We start from the raw sequence: 24,061 nt of genomic DNA on the forward strand, positions 1-24,061 counted from the left end.
TGTGCGAAGTGGATTGGTTGCACTTAAAATTGTGTCTCCATTCCTGCGGGTCAAATTTTAACAACTGTGTCATTTGCGTAAGGGATAAATGGCCCCATTGTATTGTCTCAAAATTGCAACGTCGTAATCCGAAACGGTGTAAAAGAGGAAAATGTAAATTTTGCTGAGTATGCCCCATGCGCTATGTTCATGGGGGAATGGGGATATTTCCCTTCGCATGTGTGAGGGAGGTGATCTGCTCAAAAGGAGTCACGCAGACAAACGCATTTTCTTAAGCAGGTGTAGATATCTGTGTGTATTTTCTCCTGTTTCGTTTTACTCCTTTATATTTGAAGAGGATTTTTTTTCTTTTCGCACCCCATCCTGTTACTTTTAAATTACAAAAAAAAAAAAGAAATATGCATCATCCCAGGTTTCTATAAAAAAGGCCTTTTTATCGGAAAGCATTTAATTGTGTTAACGAGGAACGGCGGGGTAAGACGAAATGGGACATAAAAGGAGTGTTCCTCTTCGCAACGCTTAAAAGAAAAAATAAATAAGCGAAAAAAAATTACTCACAAGGACAGATATATGCACATTAAACAGTTCGCAATGGGAACATCTTTGCCGCTTCTGTGGAGATGTGGAAAAAAAATTACGAATCGTTACGCGCTGCTTTTTCTGAGGACGTCTACCTGTTGGCAGACACGAAATGGAAAAATGGCAAAATAGGGTGCATATTTTGCGAAATTCCTCAACTGCTAGGGACAACATATTTAACCCATTTAATTGTTGGAACACTCAAAGGATCAGAAAAGCAGAGTTGCTCGTTGTCCCTCTTTTAAGGTGTTACATGCATGGTGCTGGCTTGGTGCATGCATGCAGTTAGGCCTTTTTTTTTCTCTCCCCCTGCCGCCTTTTTCTGAGGTCTTATGTGTAACAAAAATTGGTTGTAATGAAATTACAGATTAATTTTTCCCTCATTTTTTGAAATAAAAAAAAAAATGCACTTAACAGTTATAGGAGGTTAAAATGTGTACGCTGTTTTTTTTGTTTTTTTTTTTCCCCTTCCATTTTTTATTCATGCTTTTCCACATTGTCTTGTTGCATCATTGAGAATATCGAAAAGAGAAGGTTTTAATTTTTGTCTAATTTTTGGCTTCCTTTTCGTGTTCACATGTGTTTTGTTAAATTGTGTTAATTGTTTAAGGGAAAACAGAAAAAAAAAAAAAAAAAAAGCAAGAAAAGGAAAACCCGATTTGTTTCTCCTTTTCCTTTTTAAACCATCTGTTTATCCTTATCTTTAGTAGAAACCACATTGTCGTTTCGTGGAGGAGCGAAGAAAATTAACCCCCCACACACAAATGAGCATGTTGTGCTTGCGTATTCGGCGTCCATTTTACTGAACATTAAGAGGTGAGAACGTTACCTGAATGGTGGACGATTAAAGAGGGTCCTAAATTGTCTATATGTGTATGTCTACAGTTGTGTGTATGCTTCTCCATGTGTGCACCTCACTAATTGTTGCCTTTCCCTTTGGGCTACCATCCCCACCCCCTTTTTTTTTCTTTTTTTTTTTTTGCAGACCCCTCCACATTCGACAGCACCCTGTAAACTTGCAATTCTTATCCTCAGGCAGGAGCTATTTTGGGCATTATCCGGAAAGGCACTTTGAGGGGAATAATTTTGTATCGTTTCTATTAGGGATGAATAAGTGGTTGAAAGGGAAATCCCCAATAGGAACTAGCTATAGCCACACTTTGTGACGCGCTATAACCACACGATATAGGTGCGGGAAACAAAATGTGCTAGGCTAACAAACACCCACGTGCAACTTTTAAAAAAAGAAAAAAATAATGAAGCCAAGAAATATAAACAACTTGTTAGCCATTTGGTGCATCATATTTTCCATTTGTGAATACGGCTATGTGGGGAGCCTCCGAATCGGGATTCGCAGAAACTACAGTCGGAGCCACAATCCACATCAGCATGGAGAAGGCGAAGTGGACTTCCGAACAAATGGACATTTAAGTGACTTGGGAAAGCACGAAAATATTTTAAGTAACAATATTTCTTACAATAGCAAAAACGAGGCTTCATTTCTTAATCAGAAAAAACAACTTGAAGATGATGACGATGACGACTTGGGGGCCCTGTACAACGACGATGATGATGATGATGATGCGTCTACCACTACGGGAGGTATGTGCGCGCAGTTACCATTGCAGCAAAAAAGATTTAAAAAAAAAAAAAAAAAAAAAAAAACATTTCAGTTTTCACTCCCTCCGCTGGAGCGAGACCATAGTGTGCGTGTAGATGCATGTATGTATGTACGAATGTGCTTATTCACGAGCGCCACACCCGAACACACTTGCAGGTGGCTCTACGACAAGTGACGATGACGATCTGGAGCTTCCCGACCAAGACGAGGGGGCAGATGAAGAAGATGCCCAGAACCAACTAACCACCGAGGACGACGCAGAAAGTAGCGGTAAAAAAAAATAAATGAGAAAATAAGTGGGTCTGCACGAAACAGCAAATGTGCGCAACTACACATGCGTACACATATATATATGCATGCGGAACTTCCTCCCCCGCAGGGACAGACGAAGGACTAAAAAAGAAGTTCCAACTGAGCAAACACGAAAAACTCATAGAAGATAAAAAAGAACAGACGGAAAATACTTTTAAGAAGTACCGCTTCAAAGATGACGACAAGGACGAGGAGGTAGATAAAGAGGCGGATGATGATGGTGAGGGAGATAAAACGCAATCAAACACTAGGGACGCAATGAAGAAGGACTTGAACGTTTTTCCAGGGTTATACTTTGCAGGTATCGGGTATGATTCCCTTTTTGGAAACCCCTTGGGGGAAGCAGACTCTTTGACGGACCCGGGTTATAGGGGGCAGATTATACTGATGAACTGGGAGCTCAGCAACAGAGGAATTGCAAACGACCTGGCTACTTTGCAACCCTTGAATGGATGGATCAGGAAGGAAAACGCCTGCAGTAGAGCAGAATCGGTACGTTTATCCGCCTCCGTGGAGTGTCCACTTTTCTACATTTTGGAGGAATGGCCAAGGGGTAGCACCCTGTAGCGGTTCGGCTGAACGGTCCCAGAGGAAGCGCCCAAAAAAGGGTCACATAAAATTGGCATCTCCACGAATGCATGCACCTTTTCTCACTGTCATCATTGCATCACCACCACCACCCCTTAACAGATCAAAGAGTGTAGCAGCGTTTCGGACTACGCCAAAAATCTGACTGCGGAAGCGAGCGTGTCAGGCAGCTACATGGGATTCGGGGCTTTCTCGGCGTCCACCGGGTATAAGAAGTTCCTCCAGGAGACGTCCAAGCGGACCAGCAAGACGTATTTTATCAAGTCCAACTGTGTGAAGTACACGGTTGGTCTGCCTCCCTACGTGCACTGGTAAGTAGTGGCATATCGTGTTCCCCCCCTTGCGTACGCACAAGCTTACTCACGTCGGCGCACCAGTAGGTACTCCGTACCGAGGACCACCACAGACAGGAGCTGTGCTGAAAAAGAAAAAAAATGCTGCACGCGTGTACTCCACACAGGAGCATATATGTTTGCTGCCACAATGAGCAATTTTCCTTCTTTAACTTTCCAGGGAACAAACGACAGCCTTCAAAAACGCAGTGGACGGACTGCCGCCCCATTTCACAGGCCTAGAAGCAGACAGCGAATGTGCTTCGGATGTCTACGAGCAGAAGAAAACGTCTGATGAGTGCGAAACTGTGCACACGTGGATTACATTCTTCAAGACTTATGGCACGCATATCATTATGGAAGCCCAGCTGGGTACTCGAACGAGGGAGAGAGCAGCCGCGTTATCGGTTTAGCGGCGTAGCGGCCAGATAGAACGGCGAAAAGGAAGAGGAGGGAAAATAAAAAGACTTCCCCCCTTTCGACGTGCAAATACGTGCGTACAAACACTTTGCACATTCTTCCGCCCCTTTCCCCGAACCGCAGGTGGCAAAATCACAAAAATCATTCGCGTGGAAAACTCTTCGGTGAACCAAATGAAAAAGGACGGACTCAGCGTGAAGGCCCAAGTACAGGCACAGTTTGGCTTTGCCAGCGTAGGCGGGTCGACAAACGTCAGTTCTGATAATTCGTCCAAATCGAATGTGGACAATTACGAGATGAGCGAACAGCTAGTTGTGATTGGAGGGAACCCAATCAAGGATGTCACGAAAGAAGAAAATTTGTACGAATGGTCCAAAACAGTGTCTACCAACCCGATGCCAATAAACATAAAGCTGCTACCAATTTCAACCGTCTTCGAAACAGACGATTTGAAGAACTCCTACGAGAAGGCCCTCATTTACTACACCAGGCTGTATGGCTTTTCCCCTCACGACACGATGCAGAAGGATGAAAAGGACATAGTAAAGATTGTAAGTGTGAATGAGCGGTACACTTGTTGGAGAGTGGCATGTGTGTAAATACGTGAGAGAGAACATATAAACACACCCAGCACATCTATTTTTCTATTTCTCCCCCCTGCACCACAGCTGACCGCTTCGACGACAGTCACCAACATTGGCGCACCCCCCATAAGCGCGGAATGCCCACACAACATGGTGGTCTTATTTGGCTTTGTAATCAGGCAGAACTTCTGGGATCATACGAACAAATTACGTTCATACGAAATGGAGATCTGTGAATCTGGCATGAGTACCTGCACGTCGAAACAGGGAAATACAAACAAGTATGACGTCTCCTATGCGTACATCGAATGTGGACCCCAAGCTTTACCGTTCATCGAGCAGGTGGTCAGCGTAAGTGGCACCACTTACAACTCATTGAAATGTCCAAATGATTACTCCGTTCTGTTTGGATTTGGAATGGCTACTTCTTCTGGCAAGCACCAATCGGCTCTCTACACGTATTTCACGCCCTGCCGACCAGGTCAGCACACACCCCGCTAAGGCATGGACGCACGTACATGTGAATCTGTGCAAGCTATTAAATCCGCATGGGTTGATCTCTCACATTGACACAAGCAGTTTACCACCCCATGCGCGTAAAAATGTAAGTTTTCTTTATTTTCCCTCCCCCTTGTACCCACCTTGCTAGGCATGAAAAGCTGCTCCCTAAACATGAACAATCAAGACGACAAGAGCTACATATATCTGGTCTGTGTAGACGCAACCATATGGAGTGGCCTGAATAACCTGACGCTGATCACAAAGGATGATTTACACACCGCTGTTAACAAGTACAAGCAATTTAACGATGGTGAATTAGTTGTTACATGTCCTTCGGAAGGAACCATATTGACGGGATTTTATGGTGAGACGCATACCTCCAGTCCTTATGTGAAGGCGCCCTTTGGTAAATGTGCCAAGAGTTTAAAGGCCTGTTCAGTGCATGGGTGCGGCCAGGCAATCGGCATGCACAACTACAGAACGTTGTTCGCCGTGGCGCTGTGCAAGAATGACTAGTGGTGTGAACCTGTTTTTTTTTTTTGTACTTTTTTTATTTGCCTCTTTTTTTGTCTCTCCTTTTATCTCTCCTTTTGCATGTTTTTTAAGAGGGGTCCTCCCTACCCCGCCGTGTTAGTGTTGATTTTTGCGTTGCACTGATTCACCAAAACAACTTTTCCCTATGATGAAATTTTTTTAAAAAATATGCAAAAGGTGAATGCGTTTGTATTGGCTACTTGGCGCGACCTAACTTTGGATGGTCCATTTCCCCACTCCGGCATTCATACGCCGCACATACACAATGCGGGGTTAATGTGAAATAACTTCACAAAGTTGTTCACCTATCGAGCGTCTATTTTCCCTTCCAAACGGGGCATCCCCCATAGACTCTACCCCACCGCGGGGCGTGCAATAAAACCGACAAAAGGAGAGAGTGTTGCCACTCACATAAAACAAAGCGGGAAGGACCCCACACCCATTTATACATTCCTGCCACTAGGAACTCCCCCTGTTTGTCTTACAACTCTTCGAATTTAAAATTTTCTTTTATTCGCAAAGGAGTTGTCTGAAATTTTCACGCAAAAAAAAAAAAAAAAGTCATACACACAGGGGCGAAACTGCTAACAGAGTCGCGCAAACAAACAAACAAACAAACAAATAAACAAACAAACATGAACGTAGTAACATGGACACTACAGCGTGAACAGAGAAGCGTCCCAAGAAGCAGCGAGCAGCGGTGAGAAGTAGTCGTCACGAAGTAACCCACGTGGACACCGTTTCGCACTTGGTGCATCCTGCATTGCCCCTACGAATTGTCCACGAAGACGCTGTACGAGTAGACATTCCTGGACTCGTTCTTGCACAGGTCGACCGCCTTGATCTCTTCCAGAATCCACGTGCCCGCCATGGAGCCTTTGGGAAGTAGAATCGTGTGCGTCACCTCCTTGTAGTCCTTTCCTTGAGGCAGTAAGGTTCTGTTCACGTGGCTCGAGTGGGTTCCCCCGTGAGGATCCCTCAGATGCACGTAAACGTAATACACGCCGGAGAGGTCGTCATACACGCCAAATTTGACGGTAACTTCCGTCTCTCCGTCGTGCTGATCATTAGCTGGTTTGCTCGTAACACTAACACCAGTGATAGTGGGCTGAGTTCTATCCCTACGAGGGGAACTCCTCAAATCAGCATAGTACTTGTTCGAAGTCACATTCACAACGTTCTGATTTCCTGCATCATCTTCTACTGCGAATTGGCGGAAGTAGTACCTACTGCCTACACAGTACTGGGGGATATGCACTGGATTCATCACTTGAAAGCATTTCAAGTTAGAAACATTTATGGTGGTGTGTGCCTTACACGCTTCTATATTGACTTGTCTGAACCCACTGGTCGCTATGTCACTCACGAAGTAGTCCTTGTTAATTGCGTCAATGTTAAATTCAGGATCGTACGACGCATAGGTGTGGCTGCCATAGGAGTAGCTTTCACTATCCATGGAGGCAAAATTTGCAAATGTTCCTCCGTGGATCTTCAGCGTGGTGTCTTCCAAAACGAGCATACTCACTCGGAGAAGAGAATCTTCGGATCCATATCCATTGTAGGGATAAATCTGAACAGAGTCCACCAAGGGCATAGGCTGCTCAACATCTTCATTCTGATTGTTCACATACATGTAGAGGACCATCGATCCCAGCCCTATATGTCGCTTTATGTCGTTTTGCCCCGTGAAGGTCATAGAATCGACCACCCATTTGCCCTTACTCTCCGTAGAGTTAACTTCAAACTCAGCGAACAGAGAAAAGCCACACTCCGATCGGTCCGCCGTGCGGAAGAAAACATCTCTGAATGTTTGCTGCTCCGAGAAAAATCTTGCATGCGCGAACTTAGCGCACCCTTTATTCTCCTTAGAGGATAGCAAGTCCACATGTATTTGCACCTTCTTATTCTCGGAGGGACTTCCTTTAACCTCTAAGTGTACCTTCTTCACCTTCCCTGGGTAATAAAAGGTTTGATTCCCCAAATTGATCACTTCAAATTGGTGCTTACCAGATGTGACGTAGAAGCTACCACTGAAGAGGTTCTTCTTAATCCAGCTGTACTTTTGAGGACCCCTCGAGTTTAACAATCTTGGGTTCAGAACAAAGGCAGCTATAGACTCTGCGAAATCTTCCCCTGGTGTCTTATCATGCGCGTAAGCAGAAACGAATGCAGTTTCGTTCCTAGTGGCCCACTTACTAGGGGACTGTGGCTCTTCGTACCACTCACCTTGGATTACCCATTCTTTCCTCAACTCAGCTGACACCGTGTTGACGTAGATAAAGTGCCCTATTTCGTGAAGGGTCAAATGAGAAATGTCTTTATAATTTATAAAGGCCGATTCCATAAATTCGATGAAGGAATTTCTGGAAGGACCTGCAGGGAAGGCAACTGCGGGGGCTGTTGGGTATACTGGGTGTTTTAGTCCATTTTTCCTTCTCGCTAAATATTTCAACCCATTCACTTTTTGGAATCCCTTTGGATATTCATCCCATGAGGTAGCCAATTCGACCATCTCCTCCACGTTCTGACTCCATGGCTGGTAATCATTCTTTGAATACCCCGTAACTTCTTGCACTTGGAGAGGGTCTCTCTCAGGGTCAAGTAGATGAACGCCGTGCTTCTCCTGAAAGTAGTTAACAAACAGACTATAATCATCCGCCAGGATGGATCGGATTATCACCTTTTCCAACCTCCTCGAGTAGTAGTACCCATTGCTGCCTGATGACTTCACCTGCTTCTTCGAATATTCAAACGCGCTGCTAGACACACGTACCGTCTTGGAGTAGGTCTTCTCATCTTCTTCAAAATTCTCTACGTCCATGTCAAATGCTCCCAAATCCTCTTGCACCAATATCCATCGTTGGTGCTTCCTCTGGCGAGCTCTCTCCTCCTTATCGTAGGTCACTAACTGAACACACTCGGGGAAACCAGACAACACGTTTAGCAACCTGTCTGCATACTCAGAACCCCAATACCCTATCAACTCGATTCCGAAAAATGTCTTCAAGGAAGCTGCAGATGCTGATGAGTCTAGCTTCAATTCGTTGGATAGATCGTGTCCATGTGTCCATCCAGCTTCATCGCTATGAACCACGTTTATGTGTTCCAAAGGGATGGGAGCATTTGACTGAAGTTCCCACTCGAATATAAACGAGTTGGAAACGTTCGGATAAGGAGTTACCTCAACAGCGTCACTATATTCTGAGTTCACAAATTTGCACTTGGAACAAGGCACATTCACCTTAATAGCACTAGGCGTTAAGTAGGTAGATCCAAAGGTACGTAAGTAGTACTTTCCTGCATGAACAATAAATTTGAATTGAGGATTCTCAGACGTCAGAACTATCACTTCCAAAGAGTCGAAGTTATTTGAGTACTGAGCTCCTAGTGCTATCGATATTGGGTTCCCACCTTCTATCCCTTTGACAGACCCCGTAATTACATACGTAATAGATGCATTACTTGGGGGGGAGTGTATCCTCTCTCTATCATGAATTAAATTTGATAACGTGGTTGACGTCTGCATAAAAATGGCTTTCCCAAGGGGACTATCATCGTCTGCAAATAAATGCTCTCCTTTGCCGTGGCTTAGGCTGCTTCCTCTGTGCTTGAGGGTGGTGCTCCTCTCAGCCGCTGCGTCTTCCGAGAATCTCAAATGCTTGACGTTGTTATCTCCGCCCAAGTTTCTTATGTTGTACGTCCTGGTGACGCTTAGAATGGCAACCCACAGGGCCAACAACGCGAAGGGGTTGAATTCCCTCATGGTGGTAGATCAAGGGGATGGCGTTAGCGTGGAAGACGAAATAAAGGTGGAACTACTAGGGCACGCTCTTTTGCTCCTCCTTTGACTTACAGAAAGATGGCTGTCTTTAAAAAAAAATTAACACGCAGTGGAAAAATTCCACGTGAAAAGGGAGTAGAGGAAAAAAAAAAAAGGAAGAATTAGACACGCATGGGGGCATAGGCGGCTCGACCGACACACACAACGGGACGAAAGTTACGTATTAGCAAAATAACGTCACATGGGGCGGGGCTGCGCGAGTGTGTTATAGGCGTGGTTCTACACACAAAAAAGGAGATGACAGAACAGCAAAAGCATCGAAAGCGTCAAATGCGGTCAGATGCAACATAAGGTATGGAGGACGACACATTTACGTTTAAGTAGGCGAATACTCGATAAAGGGGTAAAAAATACCATAAAATGGAGGAAAAAATTAATAATCGAAATTTTTCGATATGCAAAACGGGGAGTAACAAAAGGGAAGCCTGAATTTGTTTGGCTTTAAGGTAGTTTTATTCTAGCTTTAACTTGGTTGCTGGCTTGTTGGTTGGTTTTTGTTTAATTAGTTTTTTAAAATTACATTTATTTTTTTTTGTTTAAAATTATTTTAAAATTATTTTAAAATATTTTTTAATTATTTTTTACGAACTCGTTTAGCGGTTTGTTTGTCTTTTTACCTTTTTAAATTAGGCACAGTTGCAGGAAAAAAAAAGGTATATATATATATACATATAAACATATATATGTGGACAAACGTTCCATAAACAGGATTTCACAAAGGATTAAAAAGGGCGGCGATTTTACACACGAACACGGCGGAGGGTGAGTTGTGAGTGTACAGGAAAAGCTGCTCCTTACTCGAGCTCTCATGCATGTTTAATTAAGCTCAGCATGATCCTGAGCGGTTTGGTGAGGTATGAAGCGGAGTGGTAAAAGATGAAGTAACGGCGTAAGATACGCTTGTTTTCGCGTTACTTTACTTCCTTCCTTTTGAGTTGCCTCAACAAAGTTGTAATGAGTATAAGAACACATGCTACATCTGCAGGAGTACACAATATGGTTGCAACTTGCGTGGCAATTATTTGTTTCCATATGCAATAAGCGTGGTATTAATGGGGAAAAAATAAAATAAATAGCGTCATATTTGGAAAAAAAAATAAATATTTAACATTTTAAAGTGTTTATCACGAAATAGCTATTTTTTTTTTTTTTTTTTTTTTTTTTTCTGCATGAGTCTACAAGATGAGGAAGAGTTAAATTTTTACATGCACATAAAAAAAAAAAATAAAAATAAATTAGCTACCTGTTTCTCTTTCCATAAAAAAAACAAAAAAAAAATGGCTACCTACTCTTTCCAGAAAAAAAAAAAAAAAAAAAAAAATTAGCTACCTGTTGCTCCTTCCAACCCCAAAGCATGTGCATGCAGAACTAAAAAAGGGATTCACTTTTTAATTGCGTTCTATTAAAACGCGGGAGAATTAAGCACATTTTGATATAGCAATTGTTCTACCTGTCTTATGGAACACTTCCTGGCAAAATGTAAGTTTGTGTGTTGGCCATTTTTTTTTCGTGAGTGCATGCATTATTTTCCGTTGTGGCTGCTGGAAAAATGGAGAGTGTGAAAATTACACCAGCAGTTTTTAGTGGCGCCCATTTTCGCAAGCAGCCCACTTGGAAACACTTCACCTGTGAAAGGGAAAAGCCTCCTAGCAAAAAAGAAACCTGGCGTATAGGACACATTTTTAACAAAAGAATGCTGCACCATTTTGACAGCCAACACCTCAACATGGCTGTTAATGACTCGTCAGTTGAGTTCCCTTTTTGTGAAAATTTTGTGCATGCTTTTTTTTATCAAGTGTGCATTTAGAGAAAAGCAGGATTTATGAGAATGCACGATTTATGAAAAGGAATGCTTTATGAAAAATATTTTTAAAAACGAAGGGAGAGTTCAATTTGCTACCAAGTCGCCAGTTCTTCTCTCCTCACTTTGCATAGCGCGATGATGCCACACCTCTGGGCGTTTTTTTGTGTGAAAAAATAAAAAGGAAGAACCCACTTGGTGCTTTTCTGGAAAGGGCGAGACGCCTTAAAAAGGGGGCACACGTGCACGCACTAGTATATATATGTTTATGCACATGTATGTGTCTACTTCTTGGCCATTTTCTTTGTCTAGTTTGTCCCTACATTAGGGTGACACACGGGTGTACCCTTCCTTTACGCACCAAAAATGGAGAACACTTCGCACAGCAGTTCGCGTGGTTACGTTTTTTCCCGTATTGGAAGAGAAACGCATGGATCACTTCACTAACTTTACCCTAGCTAATCTAGCTAATGCATTTAAAAAAATATCATTCGAACAAGTCGAGGTGATAAAAAAGGGAAAACCCAAAAGAGTGTTTTTTTTTTTTTTTTTTTTTTTTTTTTACAAGTCCACTCGGTTTACATTGAAGGTGTACACGTAGTGTGTCACCCCAACTACAATGTGCTCCTTTTTGGCACAGTTAAAGATGTGCACTTGGTTCATTCAGGAAGGAAAAGAAAAACCAACGTAAGAACAAAAGTTAGTGTTACCGTTAAGACTGAAGTGAGCACGAAATGGAAGGCCACTCTTGGGGGAATGCTTCCCATGCCGACAATCTAAAATGCACAAGGGTAAAAATGAAGCATTAGAGACGGTAGATACATTTTTACAGTCGCGTAAATGAAAAACACTTCCCCCGAAAAATTGGAAAGATAACAGAATCGTGATAGGAACAAACAAAAAGTGCTTCTATTCGCCGCATGACACACATGTTAGGTGATAAATGGACACTTCTCTTCCTTTTTGCTCTTTCTCTCTCCCAACATACGACTTATTTTTTTCAAACGAATTATCTGCACAAATGGGGAAAATATGCAGTATGTCTAATGAGCCCAGTATGTGGTCACTACACATTTTTTTTGTTCTTTTTTTTCTTTTTTCACAATTTTGGAGTAAAAAAAAAAAAAAAAGAAAAACGCGTAAATAAGTGCTCATCTTGCCATATAGACAAGTAGCAATTTATAACTTTGGAGAAAATCCTTCAAAAGATCCACATGAGCGGGTGAATATATGCATTACACGCGCAGTCACATCAGCGTGTATGCACGCATGTGATTAAGTTTTTACATTTTTATAGCTTCCTTATGTGTGTTTCATCAGGGGAGTGAGGGGCGAAAGGAAAAGAAGGGATGTGGTATTTTCCCTGCCGCATTATATTTCGAATTCCACATGGTGTGTACGCAAGGATGTATATTCGCACGTTTCCCTTTTGCACATTTGTGTAGTCACACATTTCTCCCTACTTGTTACGCATTTTCGGAACGCTTTCGTGAGAAAAAGTTCAAGCATAAAAACATGCACGTTTTTTTTTTTTTCTTTTTACGGTTAAAAGTTTTGCAGTAATTGACTCAAGGTGGGGGGAATTCGAAGCATGCGCACTGTTTTGCTACACTTTTAAATCTCCAAAGGTATTTTTTTTTTTTTTTTTTTTTTTTTCTCTTCCCCCTTTTTGCGTCAACACTGGAGAAAATGCAAAAAGAAATAAAAAAAAATGTAACGCAAGTGTGGCCAAAAAAAAAAGCGATGCAATATATTATTCCCATTTTAAACGGCGCAATATCGAACATTTTCGTTTTCTTCCGTTTTGTAAAGGAGAGTTGAAAAATAAACGTGTGGTGAAACGTGTGGTGGAAGAGATCGAAACTGCCGAGGCGTCGGCGAGCAGCGACGCGTCGTGAAATATGGGGCACCCGATGGAAGAGCAGTGCAACGTTGAACATTTTGCAAAAGAAGGAAAACGTGTTAAGTGATTCTCCACGGGGATACAACGTAGGTGTGAAGCACACAGTGTTGTGTAACCCCTGCCTGAGGCGCAACCCGCTGTATCGCCAAAAGAAATCAAAGCGGTTCACCCATTTTTACCGACCATTTACCTCTCTTCGACAAAATGGGAATTAAAGGCCTGACCAAGTTCATCGCTGACGCAGCGCCCAACGCAATTAAGGAGATAAAAATTGAGAACCTGATGGGGAGAGTGGTGGCCATCGATGCGTCCATGTCTTTGTACCAATTTATAATAGCCATAAGGGACTCTGAGCAGTATGGAAATTTGACAAACGAGTCTGGGGAAACGACTTCGCACATATCGGGGTTGATGTCGAGAAGCATAAAGTTGATGGAAAATGGCCTGAAGCCGATCTACGTGTTTGATGGGGCCCCCCCTGAGCTGAAAGGATCCGAGTTAGAGAAAAGAGGAGAAAAAAGACAAAAGGCAGAAGAATTATTAAAGAAAGCTAAGGAAGAAGGAAATTTAGAAGAAATCAAAAAACAAAGTGGAAGGACAGTAAGGGTAACGAAAAAACAAAATGAAGAAGCAAAAAAATTATTAACACTAATGGGAATCCCCGTAGTGGAAGCCCCATGTGAAGCAGAATCTCAGTGTGCCTTCCTAACCAAGTACAATTTAGCACACGCAACAGCCACGGAAGACGCAGACGCATTAGTCTTCGGAACGAAAATTTTAATTCGAAATTTAAATGCCAATGCGTCTTCAGCTAGCCAAAATAAGAATAAAAACTCCAGCAAAAGAGGATACATACTAACGGAAATAAACCTCGAGCAAGTATTAAAAGGATTAAACTTAAGCATGGACCAGTTTATCGATTTCTGCATTTTATGTGGCTGCGACTATTGTGATACCATAAAAGGGATAGGGTCAAAGACGGCTTACAATCTGATCAAGGAATATAATTGTATTGAAAAAATTATAGAAAATATTGATAAGAATAAATACCAAGTTCCTTCTAACTTCCGTTTTGTAGAAGCGAGGGATTCTTTTATTAACCCTAAAGTTCTTACCAAGGAGGAAATTAAAATTGACTGGGCGGAACCCAAAATTGAAGAATTAAAAAACTTCCTAATTAAGGACTATAATTTTAACGAAGTTAGAGTTACCAATTATATTAACAGATTGTTGAAGGCTAGGAAAGTTACCACTCAGAGACGCCTAGACAACTTTTTTACCGCCTGCACGAAGAAAAGCACCAAACTGGTCATTGAGGAAAGTCAAACTAAGAAGGAGGTGAAGACGAAGCGGAAGGGAAAGAAGAGGGAAGCTCCCAACGACAGCGCCACGAAACTCAACTCCAAGCAGAATAAGAAGCCAAAGGCGGAAAAGGAACCCAAGAGAGAGCAGACGGATGGAGACGCCCACAACGGGGACGATAACGAGGAGGAGGAGGGAGAAGGAGAAGCCACCGGTATGGGCGTGAAAGACCCCTTTGACAGCGACGAAGACGAGGACAACCCCAGCCCCAACTTCTTCCACCACAAATCCGACTCCGAATCAGGTAATGTAAAAAAAGAAAGTACGGACCAGGACGCAAACGCCACCACAACGGGTGATGGGTATACCTTCCCCAATGGGAAGGACGCATTAGAAAGTAACGTGCACCTAAGTAGCAACAGCACTTTGCACAGTTGTAACAATTTGAAGAGTGAGAAAGCAGCCAACGAGAGCATGCACGTCGTAGGTAGTAGTGGCAATGAGGTAGACACAAATCATGTAGGTAACAACCATGTAGATAACAACCATGCAGGCAACAACCATGTAGGCACCGGTGATCTGTTCACTCCGAACGTCAGCGATTGTGTGAATAACAATGCTGATAAAACACAACCTGAAATTGAAATGAAAAAAAAAAACACTTTGTTTTTGCTGCCCTACTGCCCCAAGGATGTTACTAAGGTGAAGAAGAGGAAGTCCGTTCAGCGTTGTTAGGCGAGTCCAGGAGCAGGAGCGCCTATGCAGACGGCGTGCACCCTTTTCGTGGCCCTGCTTTTTTTTTTTTTTTTTTTTTTTTTTACGTACTTTTTAGGCTCCCAAGGGTTTTACCACCTTGATGGGACGCACGTATGCAGCAGCGCAGTTTGCCTCGCGATCCGTTTGGCTTTCTTTTACCTACCCAGTTGTCCCCCCCAAATGATTCCCCCCTTTTTAATTCCACTCCGTGTGTATTTGCAACAGCCAGCTAATACAAATGCATTTTCATTTTGAAAAAAAAAAAAAAAAAAGAACTTCCGTTTGGTGTTTTATTATTAAAATATTCCCCCATTTAAGAACATTTCTCCGCTCCTCTCTGTGGCTGTTTTTTTTTTCCACCATTTGACAGCAAGTGAGGGCGCAAAAGACCAAGTGACCGTTCCTCCTAGGGATAATCACAAAAATGGCCCTGTAGAAGACTTGCCCCGTTTTGCAACCCTTCGTGAATTTCCTTAGTGGTTGTTTTGGGCCAGCATAACGCGCTTTAAAAAAAGGAAAAAAAAATATGCACATGTAGGGCGGCTCCTCCTTGGCTTCTTCTGTAGCAATAACTGTGCAGGCCCTGACATGCGTTGGTGTTTCCTTCACTTTGGATCCCCTTTTCATATGGCCCTATTTTTCCGTTGACGTTGAATGTGCCTCCCCCAAGAAGGTTCCCATCTCCCCCCCTAAGAAAACTAACTCGCTGCACACTTTGCTTCTTCCACAGGTGAGCAATTTAAAAAAGAAAAAGGAGGGGTACAAATCCACGTAAGCATGTGTTGGTAGGTAATAACGTACACCCAAATCAGCGCATCCTCGCGTTATTTTTAGCGACCGTCACACTTGTGTAGCGTTCCTCACGCCACTCCTCAATTGTAGCTTTTCCCTCATTTTGTGCGAAGAGAACTTATGAGGGAAGTCAACTCAGGTGTTCATTTTTGCAAAGTCCACTTTGGCGTTCTCCCGTCTGATCAAGCGTAAAATTGTTTTAAATGAATAATTTAAGGAAAGGGATTTTTTTCTGCTTTTTTAAAAGTGAAAAATGTATTTCCTGTTGTGAAAAAAGGAGCAGAGCGAATGTGCAGCTTGTGGGGAGGAAGGTGGGGGGTGACATCAACAGGGAGCGCGTTCGAGAATTTGCGAAAGGTAGGGGAGAAGAGGCAGTGACGAAGTTAAGCAGGTCAAGCAAACCGCGGTCACCGAATGCGCTTGGAACCCCCGGGGAAGTGACATGGAGGGGGGCAGCACACTTCTCCAGCGTTGGTGAAACGGAAGCCAGCGAACCCGGTGTAGGGGTCTATCAGCAGGGGGAAAGCGCAGATGGAGGTGCGATAGAGGATGTGGAGGAGGGCCAGCGTGACAGTCAAGACGACGATCAGGACGACGTCGACCGCGACGACGTTGACCGGGACAACGTTGAGCAGTACGCCAAGTCATTCTACGAAATCTACGACGACCACGGGGACACACAGGACTGCCCTCATGAACTCCGCAGGTTCATCAGAAAGGAACACATGGAAGTGAAGATAAAAATTAAATGCTCCAGTCCGAGGAACCTGAACAAGCTAGATGTTCAGAACGTCATCGGTGAGATGTTCTTGGGTGGTGACGCAACCGACTCGGGTAATGATGTGACCAACTCGGGTAGTGACGCGACCGACTCGGGGGAGGAAACGCACCAAGACAACGCAGAAATCTACTACCTCAATTCAAATTTCAAAAATTTCAACTACCCAGACAGAAACGTGTTGTGGCCCAACCCGCTAATATACAACCACCGACTGCAGCCATTCCTCCTGGAAAGGAGGAAAGACGAAGATAGTAACACCTTTGACATGAACAAAAAGTGTATCGAAGTAAATAAAAGGAGGCTGCAGAATTTGTGGTGCTACAGCTCCAGTTACGGAATAGACTGGAACACCCTGGATGCTCTTTTTTTAAAATTCAAATGTCAGAAGGAGGAACATTTGAGCAAGTGGGAAGAAAATAAAAACAGCATCATGATCTATGCGTCGACAGTCGCCAAGAGGAAGTTAATAAAGAGCCGAAAAAAGTTGCTAGACAATCTGGGCATCGATTACTCCAATAACGTTTATGCCAATTATGAGGACACGGGGGAGGTGCAAGAAACGTTTATGGAAGATGACCAGGACGTCGAATATAATTTGTTGTTTCCCCGATCCGTCTTCCGCAAGTGGACTCGCACGTACTGTTGGAGCATTGCGTGTCTGAACCGTGTGAACCGTGTGCACCAATAAGAATGGCACCGTCGTGATGATAATGTTACGGGTGTCACATCTCCCTATTCATGAACCCTCATAAACATGAATTTTTTTTTTTTTTTTTTTTCCCCTTTTTAAAGCCTGTACTTTTACTGGAAGGACCGGTACATGCACTACTACGAAGACACCCTATGCGATTACCTGAAGGGGGAAATTGTAGACTTGCAACTACTGCGGGAACAGAATGAGCGGAACCTGCATTTGTCTGGGAAGAAAATGATGACAGAGCACTCGTTCAGCTTAAGGCCAGTCAAGGGGTCCAATTTGTATGTTACGAGATATGTACCCAAGGAAAAACGACGGGTAAGGCGCAGTGCGCACAGTGCATACAATGCGTACAGTGCATGTATTGCATGGAGTATGTAGTTATTCCCACACATGGGCGCTCTTCCACTGAGCTGCAAAAGTACGTTATCCCCATCACACTGCATCCACCCCTCATACGTACTCCTCACCGCAGGTTAGAACAAATGCCGACCAATTTGACTTAACAGGCGTCGGAGAGAATATATATAACACCTCCCAGAAGGAGAAATAAATTGGGAAAAAAATGCGGATGTCGTTCCTCTATGTGGCCTGGGTGGCATGTTGAGAGAAAACCTGTGCAGACATTTATATCCCTTCCTACGCGGGTTGGTTCCTCCAAGCAGTGTGCTTACTTCCAAGAAGTCCTGTAGAATTGGGGAACTGCCCACCCCTCTATAGGCTGGCAACGCTCACTTATGCAGACGTATGGTGGATGGTTATCATGGTAATTTGTTCCTGCTTTATCACACGTATTGTGTGCTGGTGCTTATGCGGACGGATGTTTTTCTGGTGTACCTATCTGCTCACACAGGAGGGCCTTTCTTCACCCCACCAGATCCTACGGGATCCACTCACATCCTTCCACAACCCCGTTCTCACGCAAGTGAGGTACTTGTCAACGCCTTTGCAAAGTTTATTTTATTTTTTTTCGAATTCCCATACGGAGGGGAAGTTACCACATGGAGAAAAAAAAATGACACCAAGGGTTAGAATTGTAAAAAAATGGGTTAAGTGTTGGCTAAAAAAAAAAAGAAGCAGTAACATCACCCCGATGGAGAACCTACCATGGAATGACACATCTAATGTAAGAATATTTCATTCGAGGCATTCTTTTTTTTTTTTTTTCTTTTTTTCCTTCCAATTAGAATTGTTTTGTACTAATTTTGGTGCACCAACGTTCGTGGATTGGTGGACCTCATAGGCACATTTCTTTTTCCCCCGCCCGAAATGAGAGTCCGGATGTTTCAAAGCCTTAAATATAGTGCTCATTATAGTGGCACTAAATAAGATAAAAAAAAAAAAAAAAAAAAAAAAGCGCGACGAAAGAATTGCAGAGGAAGCAGTTACAAGTTAGAAGTGGCACGCCACAGGTAACGCGAATGAGTCGCACAAAGAGTACCAAAAATTGGTATTTTCCCCCCTCATCAGTCGTGGGCCTCATGTGGATGTACCACGTAAAATTGAATTTTTACTGGTGGCAGTATCCCTCTGGGGAAGGGATATAGCAGCCACTTTGGCGTCACATGAATGTATATGTTTGTGTTTATTTGTACCCGCCCGTGGCAACCGTGGGAACATTTTTTCCCTTCTCAACGAACCATGAACAAATCGCGACTTCATTTTTTACCCGTGCGATTGAAACGTTTGTGAGCCACCCATGTTATATACACCCTTTTAAAGGCAAACAAGTCCCAAAGGACAAAAAGAAAAAAAAAAAAAAAAATTGTTACTCAGACGGAGAAACAAACGGGAGTATAGTAGACCGAAGGGACATAGAACGTAAATGAGGCAAAGCATAGGATGGAAAATCGAAAGTACATTGGTTAGTCTATTGAACAGTTTGGATGTGCATGTGATGTTGTGCTTACAGTTTGCATTTCTCAGTGTGTACCCCACGCGTGGCACGTTCCCTTTCTGAGCATTTTCTCTCACCCCGTCTGCAACAATGCTATGCGTAAAATTTTGCAGTTTCAACTGTTGTCATTCGTTGTTGCGTAGTTGTTGCGCAGTTTTTGGTTACTCCAATTTGTGCATTAGCAAAACTTTTTTTTTTTTTTTTTTTTTTTTTTTGTATTCCCTTCTTTTTGCGCCCCTTACTCCCTGCAGACAATGAACTGACGGGGGACTGGATATGCTCGGACGACAAGTAATGCCAAATTTTTCCAACCCATTCGCTGCTTCGGAGCAGGTCTATCCGTCGCGGAGGATGCATTATTACGTCTAACTCTCGACCATGGCAAACCGCTTCTGCTTGTCCCTTTCGTTGTTCACGCCCAATCGGGCATGACACCCCGGGGAAGTTACGTCTACGTAGTTATCTGCGTACACCACGCCGTGCATAGCACCCCTTACTGCACGCAAAAAATGAAAAAACGCTTTTCATGCATATTATTTTTAAAGGTGCGGGATTGTGAACTCGGCTCAAAGAACACACTGTAACCGATGCAACAGAGTCAGGCCAAAGAGCACAAGTAACGGTTTTAAAGTGGCACACTGGCGATGTGCCATGAGTAATGTGTATAGGTGTCTCACGTACTGACCGTTACGGTCCACCACCGTTGCTTCGTCTGCCACTACAGCGTGTGCAACGTAGAAGCGGGGTTCTAAATAGGTACAACTTAGTGTATCACTTTGCACACCGCTACACACATCGCCGCACCCACCACCCCGTAGTGAGAAAAAATCCGAAGCAGGTGCTTTTCAAAGCGAACGACTGGAAGTGTGAAGACTGCGGTAACATCAATTGGGCCAAGAGAGATAAATGTAACATTTGTAGTAAGGTAAAGTTCCCAAAAAAGGGAAGCGACCCTAAGTCGAATAAAGAGGTACGGACTGGCAAAGGTGGAGGCCACTACGACATTCAGGGAAGTAATGAAAAGAGAGTCCATGACTCGGATGACGAGGAGTATGATGAGTTCGGTCGGAAGAAGAAGAGGAAGATAGTAGGTTCGTACCTGGTTGGAGAAGTGGCTCTGCGCTGCTGTCTGTATTGCGTACATACTCCAAACACACACGTTGTTCGGGCGATACTGCACTTTTTGCCAATGTTTTTTTTTTTTTTTTTTTTTTTTGCAGATAAGGATGTCAAGAAGGATAAGGATAGGGACGATAATGACACGAGCAGGGACGCAAGTGGCTACACAAACAACAAAGAGTCCTCCTACAAAAAGGACACGTACAGAAACAAACAGTTTAATGACTCCCCGTCGAGGAATTCCACGTCAAATAATTACCAAAAAGGTGGCGGCGGAGGCGGCTATTACAAGAATTACTACGACCGGAGGAAGGAGGACGGGGATTACAGCGCCCGTCGGTATGATGGAAGCAACAAGCATGACGACCGAAATAGGTATGATGACCGAGGCAGACATGATGAGCGGAAATCGAACTATGACAGTGGTAGGCGGCACCACGATAGGGCGGAGAATGACAGGCTAGCCGATTACGACCGAAGGAGGTATAGACGGGATTAAGCTTGTCACGCGGAAGAAGAGGATGAACCAACAAAGCTGCGCAGATGGTGTGGCAATTACAAAAACTCGCATAACGATGGCGAAGAATTATTTTTTGAAGCTGCAAAGGGGCTCATCAGTCGTGGCGGCAAAAAAAAAAAAAAAAAAAAAAAAAAAAATGATATTTTTGGTGCACATTGTAGCTAGTTATGTGCGTTGTACATATGTGAATACATTTTTTTTTTTTTTTTTTTTTTTTTTTTTTTTTTTCTTTTCCGTTTTGAATAATGTGTAGCTGAGCATGGAGATGGAGGCGTGTTTGTGTGAAATTTTGTCTCCCAATTTTTTGCTTGGCGTTTTATAAAAGTCACGTTTATGTGAATACGTGTATATGTAGGTACATATACATATGTACATGCACGTGTGTGTGTGGCCAGTGGCATTACCTCCGTGCACACACATAAGTCACTTCCTTTTTTGAAGTCAAAACTACGTTTGTTAATTGTTTTAATTCACCGCTTGGCCACCCCCGGTCAATCGTGAAGCACCTTCTTAAGCTCACCAGAAGTCATAGTAACAATTTTGTTGTTTTCGAGAAGGCTTATTTGCTTTTTGAGGATTACTATTAAATCTAGCTGTTTTTTGAAGGCATAAATGAGTTCCTTTTTTTCCCTCACCAATTTGGCTACCTGTTCCTTTTGGCTGTTTTTGTCTGACATATTTTTATCGATGGTGGTGGAGCTACCAAGGATCATCATTTCTCCCTTGTTTTTCAACACGTTTTTATAATTCTCTATTTCACTCATGTACTTGTTTATGAGTTCATCCTTTTTTTTGATTAAAACATTCTGTTCGTCCATTTTCTTTTCCATTTTTATTTTCTCACTTTGCAGTTGCGCAACCGATACTTCATTTTGTTGGTCCCTATCCATTAGCATTTTGTTTTCCTCCTCCAGAGTGGCAACCTTTTCCTTCAGGAGGGTAGACATTTCGTTCGATTCTTCTATCTGCTTTCTTAACATGTCAACTTTTTCTTCCAACTCTAATTTGTCACTTTGTAAATTTTGACAATTTTCGTTTAGCGTATCTTTTTCCTTCATTTCATCGGACAGTTTATTATTTATGTTGTGCATTTCTTCGTTTAAATTTTTTATGTACGTGTTTAGCATGTCTTTCTCTTTTTTATTTTCCTGAAGCATGCTGTTCATTTTTTCTTTGTGCGTCTGTTGCATTGCTGCCAGTTTCGTTTCGTTCATTTTTAACTCGTTTACCATTTGTTCGCAACATTCGTTCGGTTGGAAAGTGTTCGCACCACTGCTATTGTTGGTGGTCATCGTTGTGCCACCACGAGGTGTCCGTCCTGAAGGGGTAGTTTGCACCCCAGGGGGCTGGTTACCCTTCTCTGCATTCTTTAATTTTTCACTTATGGGTACCTTCTTTCGGACAATAATTTTTTTTTTTTTTTTTTTAACTTCCTCCTTGGATGGTTCTGCTAAGGTGGATTCATCATTTTTGCTGATAATTGAATTGAGGATTTCATTTTCCGAATCGTCTTCTACCTCATCCCTTTTTTCGTTCCTTCCGTTGGGGTTACCTGGGTACTCAAACTGAGTTCCAGGAATAGCATAATTTGCACAAGGGTTGCTTCGGTTTGGCTCCCTCTCCGTGGGTTTTTTCTTCTTCATTGTTTTCTTCGCAGCATTTGGGGGGGCGTCATCCCCAGCAGGGCTATTATTATCCTGGTAATCCTTACCGTTATGACTGCCAATATCGTCATAGTCGAGGTTCCCCTTCGGACTTTCCTCTCCATTCCCCTGGCCATCTTCCCCAAGGAGGTATCTTTGAGCATCCTGGTTCGTCTTCCCCAGTTTCACACTAAACTTCGAGGCGGTCTTCCGAACGACATAACCCTTTTTTTCATCTTGCCTTTTCATGGTTGATTCTGCTATGTTAGCGCCGCTGTCATCGTTCACCACAATGGTGGCTCCCCCTTCTTGCGCCTTCTTAAGGACCTTCCACTTCACCACCTTGTCCCCCTCCTTCTGCGGAGGAACACTCCCCGTCAGGGTCCTCTCAATTTGTCCATCTGTTTTCTTCCTCACAATTTTTACATTCGTGTTTTTTTTTACGAGATTGTTATTCGAGTCCGTCTTATCGACGCTTTTACTTTCTAGCCTAAGCAGACCGCTGCTTTTTAACTTCTTCACAGACATGATGAGAAGACATGTTTCGAGGGGGCAATATACCAAAAAAAAAAAAAAAAAAAAAAAATGAAAAAGTATACCCCCTTCACCAGTTGATTGAACTTTCTGTAAAAATTTATTTCGGCACTGCGAACGGATCGTATTGGGGGCTTCCAATTAGGCCCCTAATTCGTCTTCCTCGCTTCACATCGCATAGGACTAAAATCCCAGCTGTTCGTTCATGCGTAAATGTTTGAAGGATTATCAAAATGGGCAAAAGAACATTAGCAAATGAGTGTACGGGAAAAATCACTTCGTCGTGTAGACCAGGGACGACAGGCATCTCTCCATTTCTCCTTGTCTAGGTGCGTAAAAATGGCTACTACGTTATATACGTAGGGGCTACCTTTATAGTGAAAACTGTGCGAATGGAGTTATGCGTCAATTTTGCACATAGGGTGAAGTCATCACGTGCGCGAAAAAAAAAAAAAATAATAATAAAAATAAAAATAATTAACCATCAAACATGTAAAGAAGCAATCAAACAAACAAACAAAAAAAGGCATAGATGAATGGGCACATCAGCATAACGGTGAATCGGTTAAAGGGAGAGAGAGAAAAAACTCTTCTTTTCTCTTCCAACGGGCAACGCGAAAATGAGAGGTGAAATTTTTTCTGCATATACCATGTAACACGGGAGGGGGGTCTTAAAAAAATTACTCCACACATGGAATCACACACAAAAAAAAAAAAAAAAAAAAGGAAGGAATGAACCAAGAGGAAAGAGATGGACAGATTGGAGGATATGCGCAAACTTCGCGAATAGCTCGCCATGTAGAAAAACCTCAACGCGATTGCTTCCTGGGAGAGAGGCGTACACACCACACCTTGGACGATCCCGCACCAGTTCATTTTACTAAACTCGCGAATAAGCAGAACAGGAATTCTACAAAAGGATAACCCTCCCCTTCTCCCCGTGTGCGCAGTAATCTCCTGTCGGAACAAAACACGTGACCACCTGGTGACACATCTAGGCATCC

General features: G+C 43.0%; 6 protein-coding genes across 6 annotated transcripts; 4 read left to right on the top strand and 2 right to left on the bottom strand.

The window, feature by feature from the left end:
- Positions 1-1,835: 1,835 nt before the first annotated feature.
- PCOAH_00005630 (Sporozoite protein with MAC/Perforin domain) lies at positions 1,836-5,453 on the top strand (the record flags this gene model as incomplete). The annotated part of the gene is made up of 8 exons (XM_020057374.1): positions 1,836-2,181; positions 2,357-2,470; positions 2,580-3,004; positions 3,203-3,411; positions 3,614-3,804; positions 3,976-4,403; positions 4,521-4,917; positions 5,086-5,453. 8 exons carry the CDS (start codon positions 1,836-1,838, stop codon positions 5,451-5,453), a joined length of 2,478 nt encoding a protein of 825 aa, XP_019912953.1.
- A 787-nt stretch (positions 5,454-6,240) lies between these two features.
- On the bottom strand, positions 6,241-9,234 carry PCOAH_00005640 (Uncharacterized protein; the record flags this gene model as incomplete). Its single annotated transcript, XM_020057375.1, has 1 exon — positions 6,241-9,234. The coding sequence occupies one exon, from the start codon at positions 9,232-9,234 to the stop codon at positions 6,241-6,243; it is 2,994 nt and encodes a 997-aa protein (XP_019912848.1).
- A 3,986-nt stretch (positions 9,235-13,220) lies between these two features.
- PCOAH_00005650 (Flap endonuclease 1) lies at positions 13,221-15,053 on the top strand (the record flags this gene model as incomplete). The annotated part of the gene is made up of 1 exon (XM_020057376.1): positions 13,221-15,053. The coding sequence occupies one exon, from the start codon at positions 13,221-13,223 to the stop codon at positions 15,051-15,053; it is 1,833 nt and encodes a 610-aa protein (XP_019912902.1).
- A 1,016-nt stretch (positions 15,054-16,069) lies between these two features.
- On the top strand, positions 16,070-17,897 carry PCOAH_00005660 (Uncharacterized protein; the record flags this gene model as incomplete). The annotated part of the gene is made up of 3 exons (XM_020057377.1): positions 16,070-17,283; positions 17,440-17,662; positions 17,820-17,897. 3 exons carry the CDS (start codon positions 16,070-16,072, stop codon positions 17,895-17,897), a joined length of 1,515 nt encoding a protein of 504 aa, XP_019912926.1.
- A 1,289-nt stretch (positions 17,898-19,186) lies between these two features.
- On the top strand, positions 19,187-20,859 carry PCOAH_00005670 (Zinc-finger; the record flags this gene model as incomplete). Its single annotated transcript, XM_020057378.1, has 5 exons — positions 19,187-19,208; positions 19,493-19,532; positions 19,787-19,857; positions 20,060-20,332; positions 20,462-20,859. 5 exons carry the CDS (start codon positions 19,187-19,189, stop codon positions 20,857-20,859), a joined length of 804 nt encoding a protein of 267 aa, XP_019912861.1.
- Positions 20,860-21,371: 512 nt separating this feature from the next.
- PCOAH_00005680 (Uncharacterized protein) lies at positions 21,372-23,051 on the bottom strand (the record flags this gene model as incomplete). Its single annotated transcript, XM_020057379.1, has 1 exon — positions 21,372-23,051. One exon carries the CDS (start codon positions 23,049-23,051, stop codon positions 21,372-21,374), a length of 1,680 nt encoding a protein of 559 aa, XP_019912835.1.
- Positions 23,052-24,061: the final 1,010 nt, after the last annotated feature.

Source organism: Plasmodium coatneyi, chromosome 3, assembly GCF_001680005.1.
Source record: "Plasmodium coatneyi strain Hackeri chromosome 3, complete sequence".
NCBI lineage: Eukaryota > Apicomplexa > Aconoidasida > Haemosporida > Plasmodiidae > Plasmodium > Plasmodium coatneyi.